Consider the following 27,568-nt stretch of genomic DNA (forward strand, 5'->3'; position numbering starts at 1 on the left):
CTGGAAAACAGGAAAACAAACCTGATTCATGATATTCACTGGTCTTGAAACTGCTTTTTGGATGACACTGGGGAATAGAGGCATTTTTCTTGAGATGTTTTTACTTCATGTGCACAAGGGCATAAAAATATCCCTTCCCCAAATCAGAAGGAGATAGAGCATCTCCTCATCAGTCACCTCTGTACAACTAGGTACCTCATGGCGGTCATAATATATGATTTTTAGATCGTCTTTAAGTCATATGGTCCTTAGTGGTTCCAGTAACCAGGACCCCTGACAGTCTCCTCTCCATCTCTACTTCCATATAAACTCTGCGCTTCCTCTGTGTCCTCTTAGGAAGTTACTGAGCCTAAGGACAGTGGTCTCAGTGAAGTCCTGTCATTTACAATCATGTTACTTAATTTACAGGTGAGAATCATTCACATCCTATAGACCAACAGCCCCAGAAGAAAGCTGCCCTCCTACTATAGAAGAGGCCTTACTGCATTAGTCTTTTCCCTGCCTCCTAGAGAGATCAAAAGCCAAGTCTGTGGTGCTCTCAAACTCACTTTGTAAGGTGGAGCTTCAACAAGTTTGGGGCTGAGAGTACTTGGAACTCTTGGCTCCCTAGCACAAAGGAATGACCTGAAAAGGATACTCAGTAAGTCCTCATCCTCGGGCATCACCAGGCTAATGGCACATCTTACCCACTCTGTCTCCATAAAGGAGCTCACTCAGGGGCCACAGTCTCTGCTTGTTCGACATTCCAGCATGGCATGAAAGGTAGAACCTGTGAAGTTTCTTGTGGCAAGAACTCACGTCTCCCTCAAAGTTTCCAGATGTGAAAGTCTTGAGCGTGGCCATCAATCTTTCCCCACCTGCAGCCAGAGAAGTCACATACCTTTTATGTGTAACAGCTTCCAATTCAAAGATGTTGAACTCCCAACTTTCCTCATTATCAAGTAATTGAGCGATACAAGGGGGGACATCGTTGATGGTTATTGGCATCGCAAGGTGACTGTGACTCTGGTGCACATCTGAGCAAACAGATGGGGTTGGGGAGGCTGGTTAATTGTGGAATCTTGAGTGCCCCTGAGCATTTGTCATCATCTCATGGTTGCCACTATAAAGGGAGTCTTGAACTTCCAAGGGTAGGAAGATTTTTCACTTCTGAGTTCTTCTCTTACATTATGAAACTTCAAGATCCCCCAGCAGAGAATAAAAATTAAAAAAAATTCCATTTAACTGTCTGTTTAAATGTACAGAGATCTGCACTTCTTATTCGGACATGCTCAGAGAAGTAATTTTAATTAGGAGACCTGGTTTCAGATGTAGACCCCAAAGACCAGGAACTGCAATGAGACCAACAGGAAGTAACATGAAGGCCCTCCCTGAATGGTAACCCCCACAAGGGGGAAGGCACAAGCTGGAGGCCAGTTAGCACTATAAAATGGACAGATGACAACTTACTCTTAGTGAACACATACTCGTTTCCTGACAACCTTCTCAAGCCATCCTGGAATAAAGAAAGCTCCTATTAGAACTGTGCTTTACATGAGCCTAATCATCATTCTCTCCTTTCTTCCGTTAGCCAAAGAGAGCTGAATCCTGAATCCCCTCATCTGCAACTCCAAGTTGAAGCTAAAAATTCAATCAGAACAGTATCTACAAGAAAGAGATACTTCTTGTAGATACTTCCCTTCTATCGAGATTAGCCCTGGAAGATGTAGAATTGAGAACGAGGTGGAGAGGACTTCAATCAGGTTTCACACCCGACCTCTGAGTTGCCTTTGTTCTCATACCATCTTTGTCGTCTGGCATCCTGAAGCCACTTTAGTGCAGTCACAGAAAGGGACCTGCTTTTAGATGCGGGTTATTTTGAAGAGACCCCACTTGCCATCATAAAGACTATGTTATTCTTAGATTTATATATTGGGGGACAAAAGCCATAGGCCACATTTTGGGGATGACTTAATGTAAGGCCTTAAATAAACAGTGGGCTAATTTTTTACTAATATCTAAATTTTTTTCCCACTGTATTTTCTGTTTTGCAGCATGAGCACTGCAACCAGCCTTTATAAGAAAAGTTTCTGGAGGGGATTCCTGGGTGGCTCAGCGGTTGAGCGCCTGTCTTCGGCCCAGGGCATGATCCCAGGGTCCCGGGATCAGGTCCCACCTCGGGCTCCCTGCATGGAGCCTGCTTCTCCCTCGGCCTGTGTCTCTGCCTGTGTGTGTGTCTTTCATGAATAAATAAATAAAATCTTTAAAAAAAAGTTTCTGGATTTGGGATATTTGGAGGGAGGGCAGCATAAGGGAGTGGAAAGAATTCTTATGATCTCCATTTACTAGACTCTTGAACCAGGCCCTAGATGTTCATGCCATCTCTGTTTCCTTCCCTCTGCTTTCTACCCTTGAGTACCTAATTATTTAGATCTTTGCTTAAAAGTCATTGATAATTGCTCATTTCTCTCTCTAGAAAGTGTATGCCAAGGTTTAAAGTATTAATGAGAAGGGCGCCTGGGTGGCTCAGTCGGCTAAGCATCCAGCTCTTAATTTCAGCTCAGGTCATATCTCAAGGTCATGAGATGGAGCCGCACATAGAACTCACAGGGCGTCTGCTGAGTTTGTCTCTCTCCCTCTGCTCCCCTCACCCCGCTTGTGTGCTCACTCTCTCTTTAAGATAAATAAATAAATAAATCTTTAAAAAAGAATTAATGAAGGGCTCCCCTGAAGTCACATCTTGGATCTTTAGGGCAAGAGCTTAATTTTTAAAACGCGATGAGTAGGTGAGTAACAGTGGCTACAAGTGTCCTGCCTGTAAGGTAGGTACCACAAGGTATTCCTGTTTCGGTTTTGCCTTTCTCCTGTTCCCTAAAACCAAATAAAAGTAGGTGGAATCCTACACTGGATCCTCACAGGAGAACCTACAGAGGGACCACAAGATGGTACAGCAACAGGGGGAAGGAGGGCACACAACTTGGTTCCAAGACCAGATGCTCCTAAAGCGGCTGTGCTGTGGCGCCCTCCTGAATGACCCTTGCCAGGCTTCTCTATAGCTCAAGGCTCCTCTGCCCCGGGACGGGCCAGCCGAGGCCAGCCTGGGGACAGGAGAGGAGCAAGAGGTCACCCAAATTACAGGCTCATTAAAGACCTTCAACAGGAGCAAGGATAATGGACTAGAAAGCCAGCCGTGACAGGGCGGGACAGAAACCTTTGAAGTAAACACAGAGGTGACTCCTGGAGTTTAGCTTCCCCCTGAGGAACTCCTCCAGTTTCAGCCTCTGGTAAGGACTACACATGAATAATGTGAATCTTCTGTTTTCTTCACTTGCTGATAGATAATGATTATGCCCAACGGATCACAGCACAACACTAGAACAGAGGAGCCAGGGCAACTCTGCTCTGCATCTAGCGCATTCCAAAGGCAACTTCTAAATGCGCTGTGGTTTACAGAAAGGATTCTCTAGCTAAGATGTTGGGAACCAGTGCTGCAGCCTAAGTGCAAACCCTATCATGATATAAAGAGCCTACAGTCTGAGGAGATCTAGCCATAACCCTCAACTGGATACTGGCCCGGGTCACGGGGAAGAGGTCAACAAGGGTTCCACCGCCATCTTAGCCCTCGAGCAACTGCCTATTACTCTTTACTGTAATGAGGATTCTGAAGGACTGTCTCCCATTGCAGTGGTCTGATAGCTCCATAGAAGGATAAATTCAAGAATTACTTGGATTATACCACACATTAATTTTGATGCAGGTGCTTCTGGTTATGCTGACGTTAGCTCACGTGACACGTGTTTCTGCAACTATGGGCATCAGTTTCTATGTTACATATTCTCTGTATTCTGGAAGGCACTTCATGTCCGTCCCCTGCATTTCTGGGTTTTCCTCATCACTCACAGTCATCAGGCCTCCAACCAGATCACTGGTATGGGGATCTTCATCTTTGGTACCCAGCTGAGGGGAATACAGTTCTGTGGTCCGTAAAATTTCTAAAACTCTGTCCAAGGCTTCTGCTACTGTGACGGGGCTGTTTTCTTGGGCTGCATTGATTATATTTATAACCTAAGGAAATAGAGAAAGAATAAATTGGAGGATATTAGAATTCTAATTCCCCAAAGTTATACATATGCTTGGAATCCATAAGAAATCAGATAGTAACACATTTTATTGTTAAAAATGGTCAAGTTTCCATGGAACCTGTCCGTTCTTTCTGTGGTGTGCCTTTCATCCTCCCCTGCCCCCAAGGGTGTTCCTGCCTCGGGCTCTATATTTTCTCCAGCTCCGTTGCTCACCCTTTTCTAGCTCTCTGCTACAGATTGGAGCTCCTGGGAGATTGGTGCAGGTCCTTCTTTCACTCCAGTCCTTCCAGAGATAAGCTATTTCCATGCTTTTGGCTTCATATGATCCATATGCCATAGACCCTCAAATTTACATCTCTGTCTCAACTCCTTTTTGACCTTCAAGTTTGTGTATTTGCCTACTTGACCCATTTCTTGAAATATCTTACTTACATGTCCAAAACGACATTCATGATATTGCCCCCTTCTCCCCAATGCAAGTAAGGAAAGAAATTGAAGAAAAAAATGAAAAACAAGAGCTCCTTCTTTGGTTTCTACACTGGAGTAAAACAACACTCTTATCCACCTGTGCTGAAACCCAAAACCTGGGAGGCAGCAGCTGACAACGAGCCTTCCCCAGTTCTCCGTCCACCCCCCTAGTGTTGTTCATCACCAAGTTCAATTGATTCTACCCCTAAATATTTCTTCAGCTCTTCGTTTCTATGTCCGCTGCTGTACCTCTAGTCCAACCAAGACCACTTCTTGGCCTGGAAATCTGGGAAAGCCCCTAACTGGCCTCTTCTCTTCCATTCTTGCCATTTCTAGTCCCTTCTCTTCCCCCACCTCTTCAAACATCCTTACATGCTTCAGTTCTTACTCCAAACATTATTTCCTCGGCAGAGAACTCTCTCTGGTCACCTCACCCAACAGAAATAGGGCCACAATTTTATTTTCTCTTAGAACCCTATTGTTCTCCTTGCTAACAGTTATTGTAAGTTGTAACTAAAGATTTATTATGTATTTAATATGTTTCCTCTACAGACTGTAAACTCTAGGTATCAGTAGTAATCCATTCATCACTTTATCTCCAGAAATTAGCCTAGTGCTGGGTAGCCCTGACTGCAGAGTGGAAGCAGCAGCTGCCACTCACCTTTGTGATGGGAGCCTCGATGGTCATGGAATGGATCCTTGCCATGGATGGATAGCGACGATTCTGTAGGCTTGGTGCTGAAGAGAAGTAAAGAAAGTTTTATCTGGTTCTGGTAGCTCAGCTCAGCTCAGTGCACCGAAGGAGCCCTTCATGGACTGGGGACCTGATCCTCATAGGAATGCTTCTCCAGTGCCCTCCACAAAGCAAAGGACTGCTCATCTTTTAATTCTAAGAGGCTGAGAGATCATCAAATACTACTTGCCAAAGTCTAGAATGGGTGTTCTGGCCTAGAACTTTGATGACAGGCAGGCTTTATGAGTCCCAGTTCCACAAGGGAAATTTCAGAGAAGGTTAATGGGATCCTGAGGCCCCATCTCAACAACCTCATGTACCCCAGGACTCATTTTACCATAAATCACTAAAGCCCAACTTTGGCAGTTCCTCACTTTCAGGTCCCAGCTGTTGGCCTCGTAACTGGATAACTGCAGTGTGGGGGAGGAGGCATGGTCCATGGTCAGGGTCAGGCGTAGATGAGAGTCCACTTCCAGTAGTAATTAGGGCCAAGCTGTCCACCTTCCAGAGCCTCTAGGTTCTTAACACCTAGAATCCAGTGGTGGTTCTAGTTCTAATCTACAGAAACTTCCATTTTAAATTAATTCTATTTTTAAAACTTATTTTTAAATTCCAGTACAGTTTTTAAAAGTGATATATTAGTTTCAAGTTTACAATATAGTGATTCAGCAACTCCATACGTTACTCAGTGCTCATCATGGTATGGTATGCTAAGCAGATCTACATTACCTATTCACGCCTCCCCCCGCCCCCAACCTCCCCTCTGGTAACCACCAGTTTGTTTTCTATAGGTAAGAGTTCATTGTCTTTATTTGCTTCTTTCTCTGACTGACTTATTTCACAGCATTATACTCTCTAGATCCATCCATGTGGTTGCAAACAGCAAGACTCCATGCTTTGTCATAGCTGAGAAATACTACATTGAATCAGTGTTTTTGTATTCTATGGGTAAATACCCAATAATGGAATTACTGAATCTTATGGTAATTCTCTGAGGAACATCCATACTTTTTTCTGTGGTGGCTGCATCAATCTGCATTCCCAACAACTGTGCACAAGAGTTCCTTTTTCTCCATATCCTCACTACCACTTGTTATTTCTTGCATTTTTAAATTTTAGCCATTCTAACTGGTGTGAGGTGATATCTCATTGTGGTTCTGATTTGCACTTCCCTAGTGATGAATGATGTTGATCATCTTTTCATGTGTATGTTGACCAACTTGATGTCTTCTCTGGATAAACATCTTCATGTCTTCTGCCCATTTTTATTCAGATTATTTGTGTTTTTGTTGTTGTGTAAGTATATAAATATAAATATAAATATAAATATATATACACACACACATATATATATAATATCAACCTTTTATTGAGAGGTGCATTTTTAATTATCTTTTCCTATTCAGTAGGTTGGCTTTTAGTTTCTTGATTGTTTCTTTTACTTTACAAAAGCTTTTAATTTTGGTGTAATCACAATATATTATTTTTGCTTTTGTTTCCCTTGCCTCAGGAGACATATCTAGAAAAATGCTGCTGTGGCCAATGTCAGAGAAATTACTGCCTGTGCTCTCTTCCAGGACCTTTATGGTTTGAGGTCTCACATTAATGTTTTCCATTTCGAGTTCGTGTGCATGGTATGCGAAAGTGGTCCAGTTTCATTCTTTTGCGTGTAGTTGTCTGGTTTTCTGACCACTATTTGTTGAAGAGACTTTTTCCCATTGCATACTCTTTCCTTCCTTGTCAAAGATTATTTAACCATATAATCACAGATTTGTTTCTGGGCTCTCTATTCTGTCCCATTGATTAATGTATCTGGTTTTTGTTGTTGTTGTTTTTGGTTTTTTTTTTGGTTGGTTTTTTGCCAGTACCATACTATTTTGTTTACTATAGCTTTGTAGCATATCTTGAAATCTGAGATTGTGATACTTCTAGTTTTGTTCTTCCTTTTCAAGATTGCTTGGCTATTTGGAGTCCTTTGTGGCTTCATACAAATTCTAGGATTATTTATTCTACTTCTGTGAAAAATGTTGCTGGTATTTTGATAGGGATTGAGTTAAATCTGTAAAATCCTTTGGGTAGTATAGTTATTTTAATAATATTTGTTCTCCCAATCCATGAGCATGGAGTATCTTTCCATTCATTTGTGTCATCTTCAATTTCTTTCATCAGTGTTTTATATTTTTCAGAGTACAGGTCTTTTCCCTCCTTAGTTAAGTTCATTCTAGGTGTTTTATTAATTTGGTGCAATTGTTAAAAAAGATTTTATTTATTTATTCATGACAGACAGAGAGAGAGGCAGAGACATAGGCAGAGGGGGAAGCAGACTCCACGCAGGGGGCCCAATGCTGGACTCAATCCCAGGATTCCAGGATCATGACCTGAGTGTGAAGGCAGATGCTCAACCACTGAACCACCCAGGGGTCCCGTGTAAATTGGACTGTTTTCCTAATTTCTCTTTCTGCTACTACTTTAGTGGTACAGAGAAACACAAAGGATATATGTACATTCATTTTTTAATTCTATGACCTTACTGCATTCATTTATGAGTTCTGGTAGTTTTAGAGTTTTCTCTCTTTTCACTTATTTTTTTTTCTCTCTTTTCACTTAATATGGCATTTGCACATAGCAAAAATTTTATTTCTTCCTTATGAACTTGGATGCCTTTTATTCCCTTTTCTTATCTGACTGCTGTGTCTAGTATTTCCAGTACTAAGTTGAATAAAAGTCACAGTGGACATCCTTATCCTATTCCCAATTTTGGAAGAAAAACTCAGTTTTTTGCATTGAGTATGCTGTTGCCTGTGGGTTTCTTAAATGGCCTTTTTTATGTTGATGTATGTTTCCTCTAAACCTACTTTGTTGAGGGTCTTTATCATCAATAGAGGTTGTACTTTGTCAGATGCCTTGTCTGAATCTATTGAAATGATTATATGGTTTTTGTCCTTCCTCTTATTGATATATCATGTTGACTGATTTGCAAATATTGAACCTCCCCATTGCATCCCAGTTATAAATCCCACTTGATTGTGATGAATGATTTAAAAAAAAAAAAACATTGCTGGATTCATTTTGCTAATGCTTTATCTGGGGATTTTTGCATCTAAATTCATTAGAGTTATTGGTCTCTAGTCCCCCTTTTTTTTTGTAGCATCTGTATCTGGTTTTGATATCAGAGCAATACTCTCATAGAATGAATTTTGAAGATTTCCAGCCTCTTCTGTTTTTTGGAATCATTTGAGAAAAATAGGTACTAACTCTTCTTTAAATGTTTGGTAGAAAATAAATAAATAAATGTTTGGTAGAATTTGCCTGTTAAGATGTCTGGTCCTAGACCTCTGCTTTTTGGGAGCTTTTTGATTCGTGATTCAGTTTCATTGCTGGTAGGTGGTCTGTTCAAATTTTCTATTTCTTCCTGATTCAGTTTTGTAAGGTTCTATGTTTCTAGAAATTTATCTATTTCTTCCAGGCTGTTCAGTTTGTTGGCATATAATTTTTAATATTATCTTATAATTGTATGTCTGTAGTATTACTTCTCTTTCATTTCTGATTTTGAGTCTTTTTTAATGAATCTGGCTAGAGGCTTAACAATTTTGTTGATCTTTTCAAGAACTATCTCCTGGTTTCTTTCACTCATTCATTCATTCATTCATTCATTCGTTTATTTAAGTTTTCATTTATTTCTGCTCTATTACTTCTTTCCTTCTGCTGGTTTTGAGTTTGATTTTTTCTTTTTTTCTCACTCCTTTAGGTGTGGTTAGGTTGTTTGAGATTTTTTTGTTTCTTGAGGTAGGTCTCAGTCGCTATAAACTTCCATCTTAGAACTGCTTTTGCTATACCCTGAAGATTTTAGACTATTCTGTTTCCATTTTCATGTGTCTTCATGCATGTTCTCATTTCTTCTTTGAATTCTCAATGGACCCACATTCATGTTTAATAGCATGTTATTTAACCTCCATGTATTTAACCTCCATGTTCCTTTCAGCTTTTTTCATGTGGTTGATTTCTATTTTCAGGTGTTGTGGTTGAAAAAGATGTATGTTATGACTTTGATCTTCTTATATTTGTTGAAAATTTTTTGTGGCCTAATTAGTGATCTTTTCTGGAGAATGCTCCATCTATACTTGGAAAGAATCTGCTGTTTCAGGATGGAATGTTCTGAATATATCTGTTATATCAATATGGTACAGTGTGTCATTCAAAGCCATGTTTCCTTATTGATTTTCTGCTTGGATAATCTATCCATTGATGTAAGTGGGGTGTTAAAGTCCCCTACAATTATTGTATTACCATAAATTACTTCCTTTATGTTTGTTATTAACTGCTGTATGTATTTGGGTGCTCCCATGTTGGATGTATAAATATTTACAATTGTTCTATCTTCTTGTTGGATTGTTCCCTTTATGAAATATTATCTTTGTCTCTTGTTATAGTCTTTGTGTTACAGTCTGTTTTTTCTAATATAAGCATCATTACCCAACTCTTCTTTCACTTCCATTTGCATGATAAATGCATTTCCATCTCTTCACTTTCCATCTGTATGTATCTTTAGGTCTGAAATGAGTGTCTCATGGGCAGCATATAGATGAGTCTTGTTTTTTATCCATTCCATAACCTTCTGTCTTTTGATATTCCAATCAAACATTCTAGTTTAGTTCAAAGTAATTATTTATAGGTATATGCTTATTGCCATTTATGGTTGTTTTTGTGGTTCTTCTCTGCTCCTTTCTTCTCTTGCTCTCTTTTCTTATGGTTTGCTGGCCTTCCTTAGTGATATACTAGAATTCCTTTTTACTTTTTGCATATTGCCGGTTTCTTAAAGTTTATTTTAGAGAGAATGCAAGTTAGAAGAAGAGCAGAAGGAGAGAGAGAACCTCAAGTAGACTTCCCACCAAGTGCAGAGCCCAAGTGGGGTGGTGGTGGCTTTATCTCACAACCCTGAGATCATGACCTGAGCTGAAACCATGAGTCAGCTGCTTAACCGAATGAGCCACATAGGTGCCCCCATTACTGGTTTTTGATTTGTGGTTACCATTAGGTTTATATGTAACATCTTATTCATGTAACAACAGTCTATATTAAGTTGATGGTCACTTAATATGAAACCATTCTTTACTCCTCTCACCACTCCCATGTTTTAGGTATATGGTGACATCCTTTTATTTTGTGACTCCCTTGTCTGGTTTCCTGCTTTTGTGCTTCCTACATTTCCTACTCTTTCGTATGGTCTTTCCTTTCCACTCAAAAGAATCCCCTTTAACATTTCTCATAGGGCTGGTTCAGTGGTGATTAATTCCTTTAACTTTTGTTTGTCTGGGAAACTTACTCTCTCCTACTGTGAATGATAACCTTGCTGTATAGAGTATTCTTGGCTCCAGGTATTTTTTCTTTCAGCACGTTGACTATATCAAGCCTTCTCTTCTGGTCTGCAGAGTTTCTGAAAAATCAGCTGATAGCCTTATGGGCTTTCCCTTGTATGTAATGGTTTCCTTTTCTCCTGCTGCTTTTAAAGTTCTCCCTATCTCACTACTTTTCATCATTTTAATTACTATCCATCTTGGTGTTGACTTCCTTGAGTTCATTTTACTGGGGGCTCTCTGTGCCTCCTGGATCTCTATTTCTGTTTCTTACCCCCAATTTAGGACATTTTCAGCTATTATTTCTTCAGAAAATTTTCTGCTTCTTTCTCTTCTCTTTCTGGGATCTCTATATTGTAAATGTTGTTGGGTTTGATGGTGTCACTGAGTTCCCTAAGTCTATTTTAATTTTTAATTATTTTGTTCTCTCTCCTGTTCAGCTTGATTACTTTCCAATACTCTGTCCTCCAGATTGCTGATCCATTCCTTTGCTTCCTCTAGCCTACTATTTATTCCAGCTTGTGTATTTTTAGTTTCAGTTATTGAGTTCTTCATCTGTGGTTCTTTTTGATGGTTTCTATGTTTTTGTTAAGGGACCCACTGAGGTTTTCCACTCTTTTCTCAAGTCAAGTTCAGTGAGTATCTTTATGACCATGACTTTAAATTCTCTATCAGTCATATTTCTGTTCTCTGTTTTGTGTAGCTCTGTTGCTGCGATTTTGTCCTATTCTTTCATTTGGGACATATTCCTCTTTCTCCTCATTTTGTCTCTGTTCTTATGTACTAGGAAAGTCATCTACAACTCCTGCTCTTGAAAGTAGTGGCCTTGTGAAGAAGAGGTCCTATAGGGCCCTGCAGTGCAGTGTCCTCTGTTCATCAGAACCTGCTACTTGAGGGCTGTCTTCTCTTTGTTGTATGCACCCTACTGTTGTGACTGAGCAGTTTTTCCTTTGGTCCAGTTGACTGCAATGGCTTTTTGCCTATTGTGGGCAGGGTTTAGTTCCTGTGTTTAGTGGGCCAGTCTGGGGCTGCCTTGGGCTTGAGTTGAGTCAGGCCAGGCATTTGCCAGAGAGGCAGGAACACTGTTTTCAGGGCACTTCCCTGAGTGTGGTCCTCTGAGAAACTTCTTGGCAGGCAGGGCTTGTAGTCAGACCAGATGTTGGCCCCTAGACCACTGTTAGGGCTGCAACCAAACTGGGGTGTGTGGTTATCTTCCCCTGTTCCCAGAGCAGTAGTGACTTTGGAGTGCTGCTAGTCCCTGTTGGGGCTGCTTGCACCTGGCAGGCTTTGGATGGGCTCTGGCCAAGGGCCTATTGCGAAGTGGCAGGTCCACAGGAGAATAGGAGATCCACAGTAAAACTAACCCGATCCAGGCTTCCTTTGGCAGCACCTGAAACCCCGGGCTGAGGCTGGGCTTGCTCAACCCTCTAATGGCCTTCATTTGCCAACTACCCTGGAGCCCACAAAGCTGAGCCACCTCAGGTTCACTGTGGTCTTGGGCAAGTCAAGCCACCTGGGTCCACCACCTGTGCTTCAAATAGCCAGGCTTAGTGGGCTTAGGCCTATTAAGTAGGAGGCTCTAAGTGAGGGCCCCCTCCAGCAGCCACAACTGTCAGAGCTAGGCCCTAAGACCTGGTACTGTCCCCCCAGCTGTGCCACCAGGACCTGGGAAGAGGTATGTCCCTTTCTGACCCAGGTAGACCCTATGTTAGGGTTTATGTGGGTCTGCTATGTGAAGAGACCTGGAGCTGGGACCTGGCTGAAGAGGGCGAGTTTGCAAGAAAACACCAGGGTGAGATGCACCGTTAGCCAGCTACGTAGTGAGTGTGGGCACTGCACTGGTTCCAGTAGGTATCCATGTACCCAAGCTGCAGGGAGGAGAGGAAGTTGGTGCCTGCCAGCTCTTTTGTTTCTGGAGAAGTCTTCTGACCATCCTTGCCCCTACAACACACTCTCTGAGGTTAGTAAACAATGTCCCTCATGTATACCCCAAGCATTATTCAAGCTATTGTTTCTATGCTCTATTTCTGAGGGGCTGTTTGTTGTACTCTCTCTTTAAGGGCGGGCACTCAGTTTCTCTCACTCTCCTGGCTATCTCAGACTGATTTTTAAAGTCCCAGATGTTAAGCCCACTGATTGTGGAAACTCTTGAAATTTTGTTCTTCTGTTTTTCAAAGCCAAATGTTATGGGGGTTCCTGGTGCCTGGGGTGCCTGGCATGAGGCTCTTTTCTTTCCCCTCTCCAGGGCTGTGCGTCCCTCCCTCCCACGGGTCTGATTAGCTCCCAAACATGGCTCTTCCCTTCCTACTCTCCCCTGTGTGGACTCCTCTCCACACTCAGCTGTGGACTTCTGCCGGTCTTTGGGTTGTTAACTGGGTTCTATCTAGCGGTATCTGTGGAGTGAGGTAAGGGGAGGGTCGTCCTACTCAGCCATTTTGTTTGTCATTTTTGTTTTTAACAGGTAATGCTTCCATAAGGGTAAAAATTCAGAAGGGAGAAGCTTTACTCTAAAAGCCTTGTTTCCAGGGTGCCTGGGTGACTCAGTTGGTTATGTGTCTGCCTTCAGCTCAGGTCCGGGTCCTGGGATCGAGCCCTGGGCTGGGCTCCCCGCTCAGTGACAAACCTGCTTCTCCCTTTGCCTCTTCCACTCCTGCTGTTTGTGCTTACTGCTCTCTCGTGCGCACTCGCACTCTCTCTCATGATCACTCTCTCTCAAATAAAATCTTTAAAAAATATTTAAAAAATAAATAAAAGCCCTATTCTCATCAGATGTTCCTACTACTGCCTGTGAGGCAGGTAGGAGGGACAAAGTCCTCATGTTATAGCCGTGATAATTTAATCTAGCCGGTATCCAGAGAGCCCCGCCCACCTGCTGCTCAGCCATCACTGCAGCCCTCTTCTGTGTTCTGTAGCCCCGCTTCTTCATGTTCTGGAGATGACGATCCTGTCTCAAACTCTACACTGAAAACCAAACTAATTCAGTTCAAATTCTCTCATCCATTATCCTCTCCACCTAAAATGTCCTACGTACACCTGTAAATATTTCAGTCCCTCTTTTTTTTTTTACATTCTTGGCCCCCATCCTTTGCGTGTCCTGTGATTTATCCATCTTCCTCTCTTAATTATTCATCTCATCTCTAGTCTTCGGTTCTTGCTAGTTTAGCCACTTCCCTCATACTCGGCTTTCCCACTTTGGCCCGAAGGACTGCAAAGTCCCTTACTTGCCCTTCCTATTTATTCTCTGAAGTGGCCACCCTGTTCTCTCCTTTCTCTCACAGTTACTAACCACCTCTCCTCATGCCCCTTAGAACGAATGAGGGAAATCCCACTAGTCTGTTCTCAGTTCTTATGCTCGCTGCTCTCTGCGGCGTGTCCTACTGCTGGCCATCTCCTTTCTCTTGCTCCCCTATTGTTCCTGCTTCACGGCCAGCTCTCCTGTGCTCTGCACTGGCCCTATTTCTCCTGCCTCCCCGCTCACTGAAGGTGTGCCTTCAAGTCTTGGACTTAGACTCTCTTTTCTCCCCTCTGCCCACCGTCAGGCCCCCACCCCACACACATGCCCACCGTCAGGCCCCCACCCCACACACACGCCTTAGAGATTTCCCTCTGCTTACAGCTTCACCTGTCACCTCTAGGACTCCCAAAGCCATATCTCTAGCTCTGAATACCTGTCTTACATTTTAGCTTCCTTGCCACATCCACCAAAATAAAACTCATCATTTTCTCCTCAACCCCTAACCCTAGCCATACATGGAGACTCCTACTTTTGAAAATATTACTCATATTTTCCCAGGTACCTAGGAATGAAATTTCAGAATCATCTTTGACTTTCTCATTGCCCTGCAAATCCAAATGATTACTTATGCCTGACTGAACTCAAATAATGTTCTGGTAAATTCTGCTTTGCAGAGAAGAACTGTTATGCTGCTAAATTCTGTCTCACAGAGTTTCTATGACATTTTATTAGGGGTAAAGGTGTGTAACAGGTACACTGAAAACTGGGTTTGCATTTAAATTGGGAAGCCAGGACTCTGGGTTCCCTCTCTGCAACCAGAGTGACCACTGAGCTGCTCTGGTGGTTATGTGGCTCAACACACTTCAAGCCAACCAGGAATAATCATAATATCATTTCCAAGAGGACAAATACTGTAAAAGTAAAAAAATAAAAATAAAAAGGCCTAAAAATATTCAGTTTATAGAGAAAGAAAGCAAGTTTCATTAAAACCCTATTACTTGGGGTTTTATTTATATGCTGACAAATTCTTGAGTATATTTCTCTGTCATCTTCTACACTTTAAAAAGGTCAAGGAAATCTGAAAAACTTCTTACCATCACTGCCTCGAGATGATATCGATTTCACATCAATGGACTCTTTCCGTCTGTTCTTGTATCTGAATGAATGAGACTCTAAGGATTTCAAATTAGTAACAGAAAGTGAGTAGTTTTTAGCTTATTTACAGGTGAAGTTTAGACACATTTCCCCTTTATTAAGAAAATGAGATTTCTTTTTAAGCACTACAAATATTTTCAAGAAACAGCAAACTACTTTTTCTTCAAATCATCAACACAAAATTATCAGTCATGTTAATTGTAAAATGATACTCTTGAGGCACCTCATTATATCATGATAATAGGGCTTATTATTAAGAGTTTTTCATTTGATTAATAAAATACATTTTAAAAATAAAAATTAAAAGGGATGCCTGGGTGGCTTAATTGATTAAGCATCTGACTCTTGATTTTGGCTCAGGTCATGATCTTAGGGTCATGGGACCAATCCTCGCATCTAGCTCCACACTCAGTGGGGAGTCTGCTTGAGATTCTTTCCCTCTGCTCCTCCCCACCCCTTTGGCGCATGCATGCTCCAAAATAAATAAATAAATCCTTAAAAAATAAACATTAAAAATTGGGGGAAATTTTTGGGAGTTCATTTTGACTTGAAGAACAGTACATGTAACTGGGTGTGGAAGACTGTTAGGGGATATCTGCTGAAATAAAATACTGGTGAAAGCACAGAAACTTGAATTTATTTGAGAAACTAATATGGAGTAATTTTAGGCCCCTCTGAAAGGTCAGACCTCCAGATGGTCTTCTAGGTTATCCTGAGGATGTAATTTTATCAAATGAGACTTACTGCCAATCCCAAGAAGGAAAAGAAGACGAGGTACATTTTTAATACCAACAATTTGTATGACTTAACTCTCACTTTTGTACCTATTTTCTGAGGAGGAAAAGCACTTAAATTTTGCTTAAGTCTTTCCCAACTTTGAATTTAACACTCAAAATGTGCTGTTGAATTAATACAAGACTGAAGCACATAGTGCACGCTACCAGTCAGGACCAGGAGACAAAAATGTCAGGGCAGCAGAGTTGGCTTCAGAAACTTGCATTTTCAGGGCACTGGATACTTATGGGAGTAACCCAAGTAGCAAGGAGAGGAACTTCATCACAACAGAATTGCTCCTTACTGGGCTAAGACAGGAGGCAGACAGGCAGGTTCCAGCAGAGAGAGTGCATTTCTCAAACACCAATAGTCCAAGAAAGAAAAAAAAATTCCCATGTTCATAATCCAAGAAAGATAAAGATGAGATAATACTCTTTTAAGAATTGTCTATTAACACCACAAAAAGTACAAGATAGAACTGCAGTTAAGAGAACAAGCTTCAGGGATCCCTGGGTGGCGCAGCGGTTTAGCGCCTGCCTTTGGCCCAGGGCGCGATCCTGGAGACCCGGGATCGAATCCCACATCGGGCTCCCAGTGCATGGAGCCTGCTTCTCCCTCTGCCTGTGTCTCTGCCTCTCTCTCTCTCTCTCTGTGTGTGTGTGTGTGTGTGTGACTAATAAATAAATAAATAAAAAAATTTAAAAAAAAAAAAAAAAAAAAAAAAAAAAAAAGAGAACAAGCTTCAGAGCCCAACCGCCAAACAAAATTCGTCTCCACCATGCCATCCACCAGCTGTGTAACCTGGAGGATGTTCGTTCTCTGTGTCTCAGTATCCATATCTATCAAGTGGAGCATCTGATTCATAGGCTCTAGAGGCACATAGGAGTTCGTCCGTGGAAAGCACCTAGCACCGTGCCTGCCACACAGTAACTATGCAGTTCGTGCTGGCTAATGTTATGGGTTACACCTGTTCATTTGCAAATATACCTTCTTTCCAGGCACATGTGGGATCATGTTACAATATTGCTCTACCATTTGCTGTTTTCACTTCAAAATATGTTTTAAATACTTTTTTCCGGATCACCTTTTTAACCATTTACTGTAGTGTCCCAAAAAATCTGGTTCAATTTTAAAAACTTAAATCAATAAGTAAACTTGAATCCTATTTATACAGCATAAAGTAAAAAAGCAGAACTATTATGAAGCTGCTCCAATCACCATAACTATACAGCCTTGTCTTAAATGATGTAACTTAAAATATTTACACTGTCCCTTTGCCTCATTTGTCTTCCAGATTCTATATTGGTGATTTTCCTGACCTTGGATAGGAGTTTCAATATTTATAAAGGTCTCTATGGGTGGAAGTACTTTAAATGACATGGTTAGGATTATATGGCATCTTTCAAACCCTGAAAAAGTCACAGTTATTACTTGCAAGACATTCCTTTAAGTCCTGTTCAGGGATTTAATAATCACACATTCCTAACATGCATTTACCACATAATAAGTTGTCTAACTTAATAAAGATTTAAGATTATATTCAAGATTTAAAAAATCAAGAATTCCTCAAAATTTAAGTTTCTAAATAAAACTAAGGTAGTGAAGTTAGTCTCATGGCTGTAACCATGGCTATCTGGCTGAATTCTAAATCATTTACTAGAAATTATTCAAAAATATCTAATACTTATTTTTCATGATTTTATCTTAGCTAAAACTAAGAGAATATAAGCAATAGAAATTATTAAAGCTTGGAGAAATTATTCTTCAATAAAGGCCATTAAATTCAAATAATTCATCGTTCATTCTCCCAACAGATGTTCATGGAATGAATTTAAAAACCAGAGAAAATAAGGATAAAGGAAATTTAAATAAATTTATTCAATGGCAAAAAGGGATATAGTGTCAACAAATTTTTAAAGAAACAGCTAACATTTACTGAGCACCTACTCTGCACCAATGTGTTTCAGTGTTTCAGTTTAGAAGTTACCTTATATGATCATTACAGCAATTCTGAAAGCTACATAGTGTGACCTTCATTTTACCACTGAGAAAATGGGAACTTGGAGAGATTACACAGCTCAAAGTCAAAGAGCTGGTCAAATGGCAGAGCCTATGTTTTCTAAGATGGGATAGTTTCAACTTATCCATGTTCCATGAGCATTTTTATTGAGTCTGTTATGTGCAAGGCAATGCCAGCCACCGTAAAGGATGTGAAAATGCTAGCAACAGTTTTGTCATCCAGAAGCTCCTAAGTTAGCTAAAATGATACTCTTGCTGTAAGAGTTACAAGAAATAAACTAAAACATCAGAGAGAGAGAGAGAGACACGGAGACAGAGACAGAGAGAAACACACACCCAGAGGGAGGGAGGGAGAGAGGCAAGGGCAGAGGAAGGACAAGGAGAGGGGAATGGGAGGACGACACCCAAGGGTTAAATGTCAGGTTACTAATGGATATTAGGTAAACTTCCTCCTCTAGGCTTCATAACAACGAGATGGACTTTGTTAATTCATTTTACAAACAAAGAAACTAAAACTCAGAAGGATCAAATTAGGCCTGAGTAGGCTAAAATACGGACCATCCCAGAAACAAGGAGAGGGACTAAATATGTAGTCCAGGGTCTAACTTTATGCATTAGCGGCGGGGCAAACCACTAATGTGTATGCAGGAGGAAGAATTTTAAATCTTTGAGAGCAGACTGATTTTCCCTCTAATGATCAGAGAACTCCTAACCTTTCAAATGCAGTAGTCATCTGGTCTCGGCCTCATTTGAGGGTAGAGGACACGAACGGTCAGAGTACTGCCCAAGATACAAAGCAAGGGAGTGGGCGCTGAAACGGTGCCTCAGTGCTCTTGACCTCCAGGCCGGGCAGTCCGCCCTTGCTCATCATACTGTCACCAAGAGCTACTACTGTCACCAGAGCTCCCCTGGACTTCTGGGCCACTCTTTCTTTTGGGTTTATCGGTGCTCCAAGGTCTCTAGCCAGCAAAATAAAACCAGGATGGGGAAGGCATTCAGTAGAAAAGGTTGCCATGAATCAAGATTCCAGACTTTTGAAGCGATTTTGCTTTTATTCTGGCTCTCCAGCCTTCCAGTATCAGTGCTCAAATTTTAGTGATCCAAATTCTGGGGTGGTGAATGTCAATCTCAACTTTTTCCGAGTAATTTACAGACTTGAACCCACAAATGCCACTGGAGTGTGTAAGAGTGAAATTGAAGTATTCTCACCTGTCTGAGAATTGTCTGTTGAATCACGATGAACCTTGTGAAGCTAAAGTTGTTCAAAAGTTTGGTGAAACAAGAGAAAGAAATTTAAAATATGGTATTAGCTACATTTCCAGCCAAACAATTTCATTAAAAAGCCTGAAGATTTAAGACATCAAGAAGTTACACAGATAATATGAACAGATGAAAGATGTACACCAAGTGATAATACAACGAATGCGCTATTACAATCAGACACATAGAATGGCCGAGCCTGAGAGCAAGGGGATGCCCAAGGGATGTACTTCCTAACCAGGACATCTACCCCTCCCCCCAGCTGTTTCCATTTGGACCACTGCAGAAATGCAGAAAGATAAAAAGCTATAACAAAAATTTGTATAAGGCTAATATGTAACCTACTTATATTTCAGACATGTTAGAAATTTTTCTATAGTATTAAAGTACTCTGAATTTAAACCAAGGGTTTTTAAAAACCTCTCTAAAAAGTTCTTCAAATGCTCAACAACACAGTTGATTTACAAAATGTTATTCACAATGAGATCTGAACTTATGCAGCTTAACACCTAGTTCCTTCTTACCAAATTTTTTTGTGTCCTAATGATTTTATGCTAACTCAATAAATATCTGTCGAATGATCAAGTCATTAATACTAGGAAATAATAAACATGCTTTGGGATATTGATTTTTTTTCTGTTTATAATTAAGACACTGTTACTGGGGTACATCTAGCTATAGCACACTTATAATCACGCTGCTAAATCACCTGTTCTAGTTTACTTGGACAATCAAGTCTTTGTACCTACTCAATGAGTGGGATAAGTTAATTTGAAAAACGAGACAGGGATCCCTGGGTGGCGCAGCGGTTTGGCGCCTGCCTTTGGCCCAGGGTGCGATCCTGGAGACCCGGGATCGAATCCCACGTCGGGCTCCCGGTGCATGGAGCCTGCTTCTCCCTCTGCCTGTGTCTCTGCCTCTCTCTCTCTCTCTCTCTCTCTCTCTCTCTGTGTGTGTGTGACTATCATAAATAAATAAAAAAAGAAAAACGAGACAACTCTGAAGGAAGAATGCTATGGTTTAGCAGGACCAACTGTAAGTGCCAGAAGTTCCCCATAGATCAGATAACAGGTACAATGTTCTGGCTTGATGAACCATTGAAAAATAACCACATAAAACTGAAGTGTTAAAAAGAAAGGAGGGGGGGGTTCTATGAATCACTCCACCTAGTCTGGCCCACATAATTACAGAAATAATTACACAGCCAGCCCACGTGAGCTCTCGGTCAAAATGTGACTAAGGGCTGTGATACGTTTATCCCATAACTCCAGGACCTTGTTATTTCTTCTGTGAATAACTGCTTTATGCTTTTCCTTTATACATAAAGACCATTTGCTTAAAGGTACTGAGTGCAGCGTGATTTTTTTATACATACCAAGTGAATACTTTTGTCTTGCAAATTGTTACTCAATAAGCTTTAGCTCAAAGGCAAGTATGATCTTTACATACTCAGCTTATTTCTCTGAATCACAGTCCCTCTTTCCTTCAGGAACACGGCCCTACAACTTTCCTGATTACCCAAAACAGCCCGTCTCCTCTTTTGTTGACCATCACAGGTGAGCCGAATGACCTGAGCAGCTCCTACGAGGTCGGCTCAGGTTTTGTGTTCTGTCCAGATGGAGCCGCTGAAGGCTAGGCCCATGGATGCAGGCCCAGCCCTGCCTTTGGGGCCGGGGCACCCTGGTCCCGGGGAAGGAGAGGGCGGGGGGAGACGAGGCCCCGGGGGGGGGGGGTAGGTCTGCTGAGGGAACTTCCCATCTGCTGAGATTTCTCCCCCAGGACGCAGATTTTGGCGCTTCTGGAGCTGGACGCACTACCCGGCGCACGACCACTGCCCCGAGGTGGCTCATCGGCCTCTGACCACCGCTCCAAGGGACAGGAACAAAGCCTGGGAGCACTCCCCGACGTCACTTGCTTTCAAGCTGAGGCTCTGCCCGCACCTGCCGCAGGGCCCCGCGCCAGGCCCCCTTCCCCATCCTCTGCCCAGCATTCCTCAGGGCCTGGGCCCAGGGCTCTGCCCCCTCTTCCGACCACCGCCCCTCCCGGCCCCTTTTACACCTGAACATTCGCTCACAGGAACCAATTCTTTAGGCATTCCAACTTTGGTCCCGGAGCCTGACCCCCAGGCATAACTTAGCTGGAGTGCTTCCCCTGGGACTGAGTTCCCACATTTCCCACCTGCGCTGACGCTGACGAGGTCAATGGGGGGAGCTGCTCCCTAGCTGCTGTTTTCAGGGAGGCAGGCAGGTAGGGAACCTGGGCCTGGGGCTGTCCTGTGGCCACGACCACAGCAGCAGTCCCCCACCTGTCTGGCACCTGCTGGCACCCCCACAGCTACAGTCGGTCTAGGCAGGATGGTGTCCCTGAGCCTCTGACAGGGAGCTGAGGTGTCTGTGCCTGAGCCCCCCACTGGGTACCCACAGCGTCCAATTCCCAACCATGGTCATCTGGCTCTAAAGCCCCTTCCCCTCTGTCATGCCGCTCCCTACAGGGGGACCTGGAAAGGAAGCTCTGGGCCCAGGCCTGTTTAACTGGGGTCTCAGGACACCATTCTCTGTGTGCGAGCAGGCCAGCTGTTCAAAATACCGTCTCCTCTGAAATTATGGGGAAGGCCTGAATCTCTGCTCTCTCCAGTTTCTGTGACATGTAAGCCAAAGCAAAGCATAATTCAACGTCCCCGTATCAAGCACTGTCTGTGGACTGTTTTTGTCTGGTTTTCCTCTTGTGAAAGCAAGCCTAAAGTGTAAAATGTGTCCACAGAAGTAATGACTGGGAATTCTGCTATGTGTGTCCCCAGGAAACCCAAAGCCTTAGTGCTAAGTTACTACAGCGTGAATACTGCTGGCCTTGGCCCACACGGCTCTTGCCAGAGCTCAAAGCTGGGATTTCTTAGCAAGTCCTTGGAAGCTTACACTTACAACTTGTTTTTTGGGGAAGAATGCATAATTTTAAACCTTTATTTAAAATGTTATAGGTTCCCACAAATGTGATGCTGTCCTTGTGCTAAATGCTTTGTTTACAAAAATTTGATTGTGCTTGGCTCTAAAAGGCACTACAAACTCTAGATTTTGTGTGTATGTGTGTGGGAGAGAGATTTCAGGGTCATCTTATTGTTTTCCTCATCAGGAATAACCATTTAAAATTTTTATTTTCTCCACACACCCACCACAGTGTCTAAAACTAAGAGCTTTTGTCAAGGCTGTGGAACAAGTGGAACTCTCATACAGTGCTGGAGAGAACAGAAGCTTGTATAATCTCTCTGAAAACAGGGGTGGCAGTTTCTTATAAAATTAAACATATACCTAACCCTAGGACCCTCCTCAGCCTGCAGTTCAACTCCAAGTGTTGACCCAAAACAAACAAAAGCATATATTGTTCATAAAAAGACTATTCAAAGGAGCCTAAAACTGGAAAACCCCCAGATGTTCATCAATGAGGAAAACTAACTGTGGTCAACTGATGCAATGGAATACTATTCAGCAATAAAAAGAAAAAAGGAAAAAGTTACTGATATATACAACATAGATGCCTCTCAAAACATGGTGACGAGTCAAAGAAGCCAAGCATAAGAGTGTAGACACCGTACACAACTCTAAGACAGGCAAAACTCATTGGCAGTTAAGTATTCAGAACAGTGTTCCCTTTAGGGGTGGGAGAGGTTGGAGCAGAGGCAGGGATCACCGGCAAGGCCAGGAGAGCACTTCTGTGATAGTGGATTTGAGACCTTGACGGGGCCTGGGTTACAGAGGTATATGCCCTTGTCAAAACCTAAGGAATGCTATACTTAAGAGCTGTACGTTTCTCTATGTATGATTTTCACCTAAAAAATGAAAAAAAACCTGGAAACAAATACTAAACTCTAGTTAATAATACATGTGACAAAGTACCAAAAGGTGAAATGTCCTGAGATTTACAACTTAGTTTAAAATCTATCAAAGAATAAGATGGATTGATGAATAAATCAAGGGTAGATGGACAGATTGATGATCAAGCAAATTGATAATTACAGAACATAGTGGTAGCTCCATGTATATCTCCTTACAGTTCTTCTAACTCTTCTATAGGTTTGAAAAATTTCAGAATAAAATGTGAGGAGATTATACATTCAACTGAGAATATGGGTTCATAGCTAAAAATTGCAAGTCTGAACTATACTTTTTAAAAATGCAGAAATAAGTAGAATGAAGGAGATCGAGAAAAACTTGAAATTGGGCAAGGTGAATTTACAGGCCATGGTCTCCAGGGCTCCCTACCTACCATGAGCCTGGGCATCAAAATGATGTTCCACTTAAACCATAACTAGTCAATTGTAAATAGTAGCTGTCTTAGAAGCATAGACTTACCCAGTGAACTACTAAATAGATTGATTTTAATGATTTCATTGACTGATTTTATGAATTATATGATTATAAATGAACATCTTACATCTTATGGGAGAAAAACCCTGAGAAATAATATGTAAACAACACTCTTAATACAATATGTTTAGCTTTTTATTTTATTTTTTAAAGATTTATTTATTTATTTATTTATTTATTTATTTATTTATTTATTTATTTGAGACACAGAGAGAGAGAGAGGCAGAGACACAGGCGGAGGGAGAAGCAGGCTCCATGCACGGAGCCCAACGTGGGACTCGACCCCGGGCCCCCAGATCAGGCCGTGGGCTGAAGGTGGCGCTAAACCGCTGCGCCACCTGGGCTGCCCTGTTTAACTCTTTAAAACTGAAAAGCTGTGAGACTTTTTAGCGGTTAAAATGAGTCAAGGCTAGGATCAGTACAGTAATAAGCAAGTAAGCAATAAATACTAAATAACTCCTCCAACTTTCATTTCAGAATCCCCGCCCCCCGCCCCGAAATGTGACCAGCATTTGGTAGAAATGTCCAAAGCTGCTTTTTGTCATTAAGGAACAACCAAGTCCTAAAAGGCATCAGTCTCAATTAAAATCAGCAGATAGCCCAGTATTTAAGCCTGCAGGTCATCTCTGATGTGTCTTTTTCCCTCATCAAATACGGTGAAATCTCCCTTTTCAATAGCTCCGGGATGGCCCCCCTCCTTCCCTCTTCGGCCAGTGCACAGGGCCCGCAGCTCTCCCCTGGCCTCAGCCACCCTCTCCCGGCCCAGCCCATTCTCAAGTCTTCACAACCAGTGTAACCTTGAAAAGCTACATTTAATCCTGTCATCCCACTGCTTAAAACTCCCACTTCCCAGTGGTCTTAAGGCCAGCCTGGTGGGCCAGCCTGGCATGGGCTTTGCGTCGTGGCCTGGCCCCTGCCGCTCTCCTGGGCTCGCCTCTTGCAGGCCACACTGGCCTCCATTCCTCCCTCTCGTTTCCCTGGGCTCTTTACTACCAGAGTCTTTACATATGTGACTCCTCTGCCAAGGAGGAATTTCCAAATCCACTCTCTTCCCTTTGCCTCCTTGCTTCCTAGACCTTCACCAAAAGGCAATTTCCACAGGGAAGCCTTCCCAGATGTTTCCAGCCCACTCCAGTCCCTCATGAGGTCAAGTCCCTCTGCCACATATTCTCCATGGACTTTACCTTTACTGCATCTTCTACAATTCATAACTTTGTATTCATGTGATTGTCTGTTCTCCCTTCAAATTATAAGTTTCATTTAAGAAGAAGCTGCATCTTATTTGATTACCTTTGTATGCTCAGTGCTAACACAGTACGTAGCTCATAGAAGCACAATAAATTTGGGTCCCTAAGAGAATCAGATTAAGCAGGTTCTTTATCTTATAGGCTGTGGTGGACATACTTAATGATTTGGCCACCATATTGGTCTTTGGTGATTATACTTAACACTGATGTCTCTAAAGACATTAAATAGCAAAGTGTTTCATGGTAAAATAACAATAAAAAATTGTCCATTTTTTAAAACAAATACAGCATTTACTAAAAATTATATCCATATTCCCCGACATTGCCAAATCTATGACAGGCAAAAGGAGTTGGTGTGATGGTGAGAAATTGAGGCCCAATACCTCAAGGCCATTCCCTGAGCCCACTCCCTGCACCTCTGAGCCATTCCTTGTTACATTTCTAACGTATTCAGTGGAGAAGTAAACATGGTATTTAAAAAAAAATTGTCCATATCCATACACATTTATAATGAAATGAAAAGTGAGTTTGAAATATTTCTTGATTATATAGAAGAGTGCTGGCTTTGATGGAAGAAGATTCTGACCAAAGTTGTCAAGCTCAGGCTGTACAGACATAACCTGTTTTATCGTGCTTCTCTTCATTGCACTATGCAGATATCGCCGATTTTTTGGTTTTTGCATTTTAACAAATTGGAGGTTTCTAGGAACCCTATGTCAACAAAATCTGTCAAAAAAGTCATTTTTCCAATGCCACTTGCTCACTTCATGTCTCTGTGTCCAATTTTGGTAATTCCTGCAATATTTCAAGCATTTTCATTACTACAGTATTTTTTATGGTAATCTGTGATCTTTGATGTTACTACTGTAATTGTTTTTTGGGTGCCATGACCATGAGCATGTAAGATGGCAAACTTAATCAACAAATGTTATATGCTCTGCTGACTGGCTGTTGCCCCATCCCTCTCTCCCTCATCAAGCCTCCCTGTGCCCTGAGACATAACAATGTTGAAATTAGGCCAATTAATAACCCTACCATGGTCTCTCAGGGTTCAAGTAAAAGGAAGAGTCGCATTTCCCTCACTTTAAATCAAAAGCTAGAAATGATTAAGCTTAGTGAGGAAGGCTGTTTAAGGCCGAGAAAGGCTGAGAGAGCTAGGCCTCTTGCACATAACAGGTAGCCAAGCTGTGACCGCCATGGAAAAGTTTGTGAAGAAAATGAGTGCTTCTCCAGTGAACACACAAATAATAAAGTAAAACAGCCTTACTGCTGACATGGAGAAAGTTTTAGTGGCCTGGTTACAAGCAAAAAAATTACAATTCACTGAAAGCTCAGTGTATGGTTAGCATTTTTCACAGCAATAATGTATTTTTACGAATGAAAGACCTTGATGTGTGACAGGAAGCCATCAAAATCCCAGACAACATAGGCAGAAACCTCTCTGACCTCGGCCGTAGCAACTTCTTATTAGACACATTACCAAAGGCAAGGGAAACAGCAGCAAAAATGAATTTTTGGGACTTCATCAAGATAAAAAGCTTCTGCAGAGCAAAAGAAACAAACAGAACTAAAAGACACCTATGGAATTGGAGAAGATACTTGAAAATGATGCATCTGATAAAGGGTTAGTATCCAAACACATAAAGAACATATGAACACCTAAAAAACAACCCAGTTAAAAAATGGGCAGAAGATACGAATAGATACTTTTTCAAAAAAGACATCCAGATGGCTAAGAAATAGCTCATCTCGCACATGTCAGGATGGCAAAATTAACAATATAAGACACAACAGGTGGGAGGATGCAGAGAAAGGGGAACCCTCTTGCACTGCTGGTAGGAACGAAAACTGGTGCAGCCACTATAGAAAACAGTATGGAGCTTCCTGAAAAAGTTAAAAATAGAACTACACTATGGTCTAGCAATTGTATTGCTAGATATTTACCCAAAGGATACAAAAATACTAATTTGGAGGAATACATGCACCCTGATGTTTATAGCAGCATTATCCTCAATAGCCAAACTATGAAGAGAGCTCAAATATCCTTCGACTGATGAATAGATAAAAAAGATGTGCTATATACATACAATATAATATTAATCAGCCATCAAAAAGAATGAAATCTTGCCATTTGCAGCGATGTGGATGGAGCTGAAGTCTATTGTGCTAAGTGAAATAAGTCAGTTAAAGAGAAATACCCTATCCCTTCACTCCTATGTGGAATTTAAGAAAGAAAACAGATGGTCATATGGGAAGGGGGTACAGAAAAAAAGGAGGGAGGGAAGCAAGCCCTAAGAGACTCTTAACAATAGAAACAAACTGAGAGGTGATGGAGGGAGGTGGGTTGGGATAGGCTGGATGGGTGCTGTGTATTAAGGAGGGCACTTGTTAGGATGAACACTAAGTGATGAATCACTGGATTCTGCTCTAGAAATCAATATTGCACTGTTTGTTAACTACCTAAAATTTAAATAAATAACACAGTATGTTTAAATCAAGGTATGTACATTTCTTTTTAGAACTAATGCTACTACACACTTAACAGACAACAGTATAGTATAAACATAATTTCTTAAAATTTATTTATTTACTCACAAGACACACACACACACACAGAGACACAGGCAGAGGGGGAAGCAGGCTCCATACAGGGACCCCGAAGTGGGACTTGATCCCAGGACCCCAGGATCACGCCCTGGGCCGAAGGCAGGCGCTCAGTGGTTTAGCTGAACCACCCAGGCTGCCCTATAAACATAATTTTTATATGTACTGGGAGACCCAGTAATTCATCTGACTTGCTTTATTGAGAAATTCACTTCATTGCAGTGGTCTGGAAGCAAGACTGCAATATCTCCAAAGTATGCCTGTATATTGGTTGTTTTTGTGTCACCCTCACTCCCAAAT

General features: G+C 41.7%; 1 protein-coding gene across 11 annotated transcripts in view; it reads right to left on the bottom strand.

The window, feature by feature from the left end:
* PDE8B (phosphodiesterase 8B) overlaps positions 1–27,568 on the bottom strand; it is a 276,868-nt gene that overhangs the window by 11,053 nt on the left and 238,247 nt on the right. For all 11 annotated transcript variants that reach the window (XM_041752398.1, XM_041752397.1, XM_041752396.1 and 8 more), the window contains 6 exons: positions 19,009–19,051; positions 14,946–15,023; positions 5,191–5,267; positions 3,880–4,044; positions 1,450–1,495; positions 881–1,016 (listed from right to left, as the gene is read on the bottom strand). In XM_041752398.1, coding sequence (XP_041608332.1) covers positions 881–1,016; positions 1,450–1,495; positions 3,880–4,044; positions 5,191–5,267; positions 14,946–15,023; positions 19,009–19,051 — 545 coding nt within the window. The remainder of the gene's footprint in view (positions 1–880; positions 1,017–1,449; positions 1,496–3,879; positions 4,045–5,190; positions 5,268–14,945; positions 15,024–19,008; positions 19,052–27,568) is intronic.

Source organism: Vulpes lagopus, chromosome 4 (genome assembly GCF_018345385.1).
Source record: "Vulpes lagopus strain Blue_001 chromosome 4, ASM1834538v1, whole genome shotgun sequence".
Classification (NCBI taxonomy): Eukaryota; Metazoa; Chordata; class Mammalia; order Carnivora; family Canidae; genus Vulpes; species Vulpes lagopus.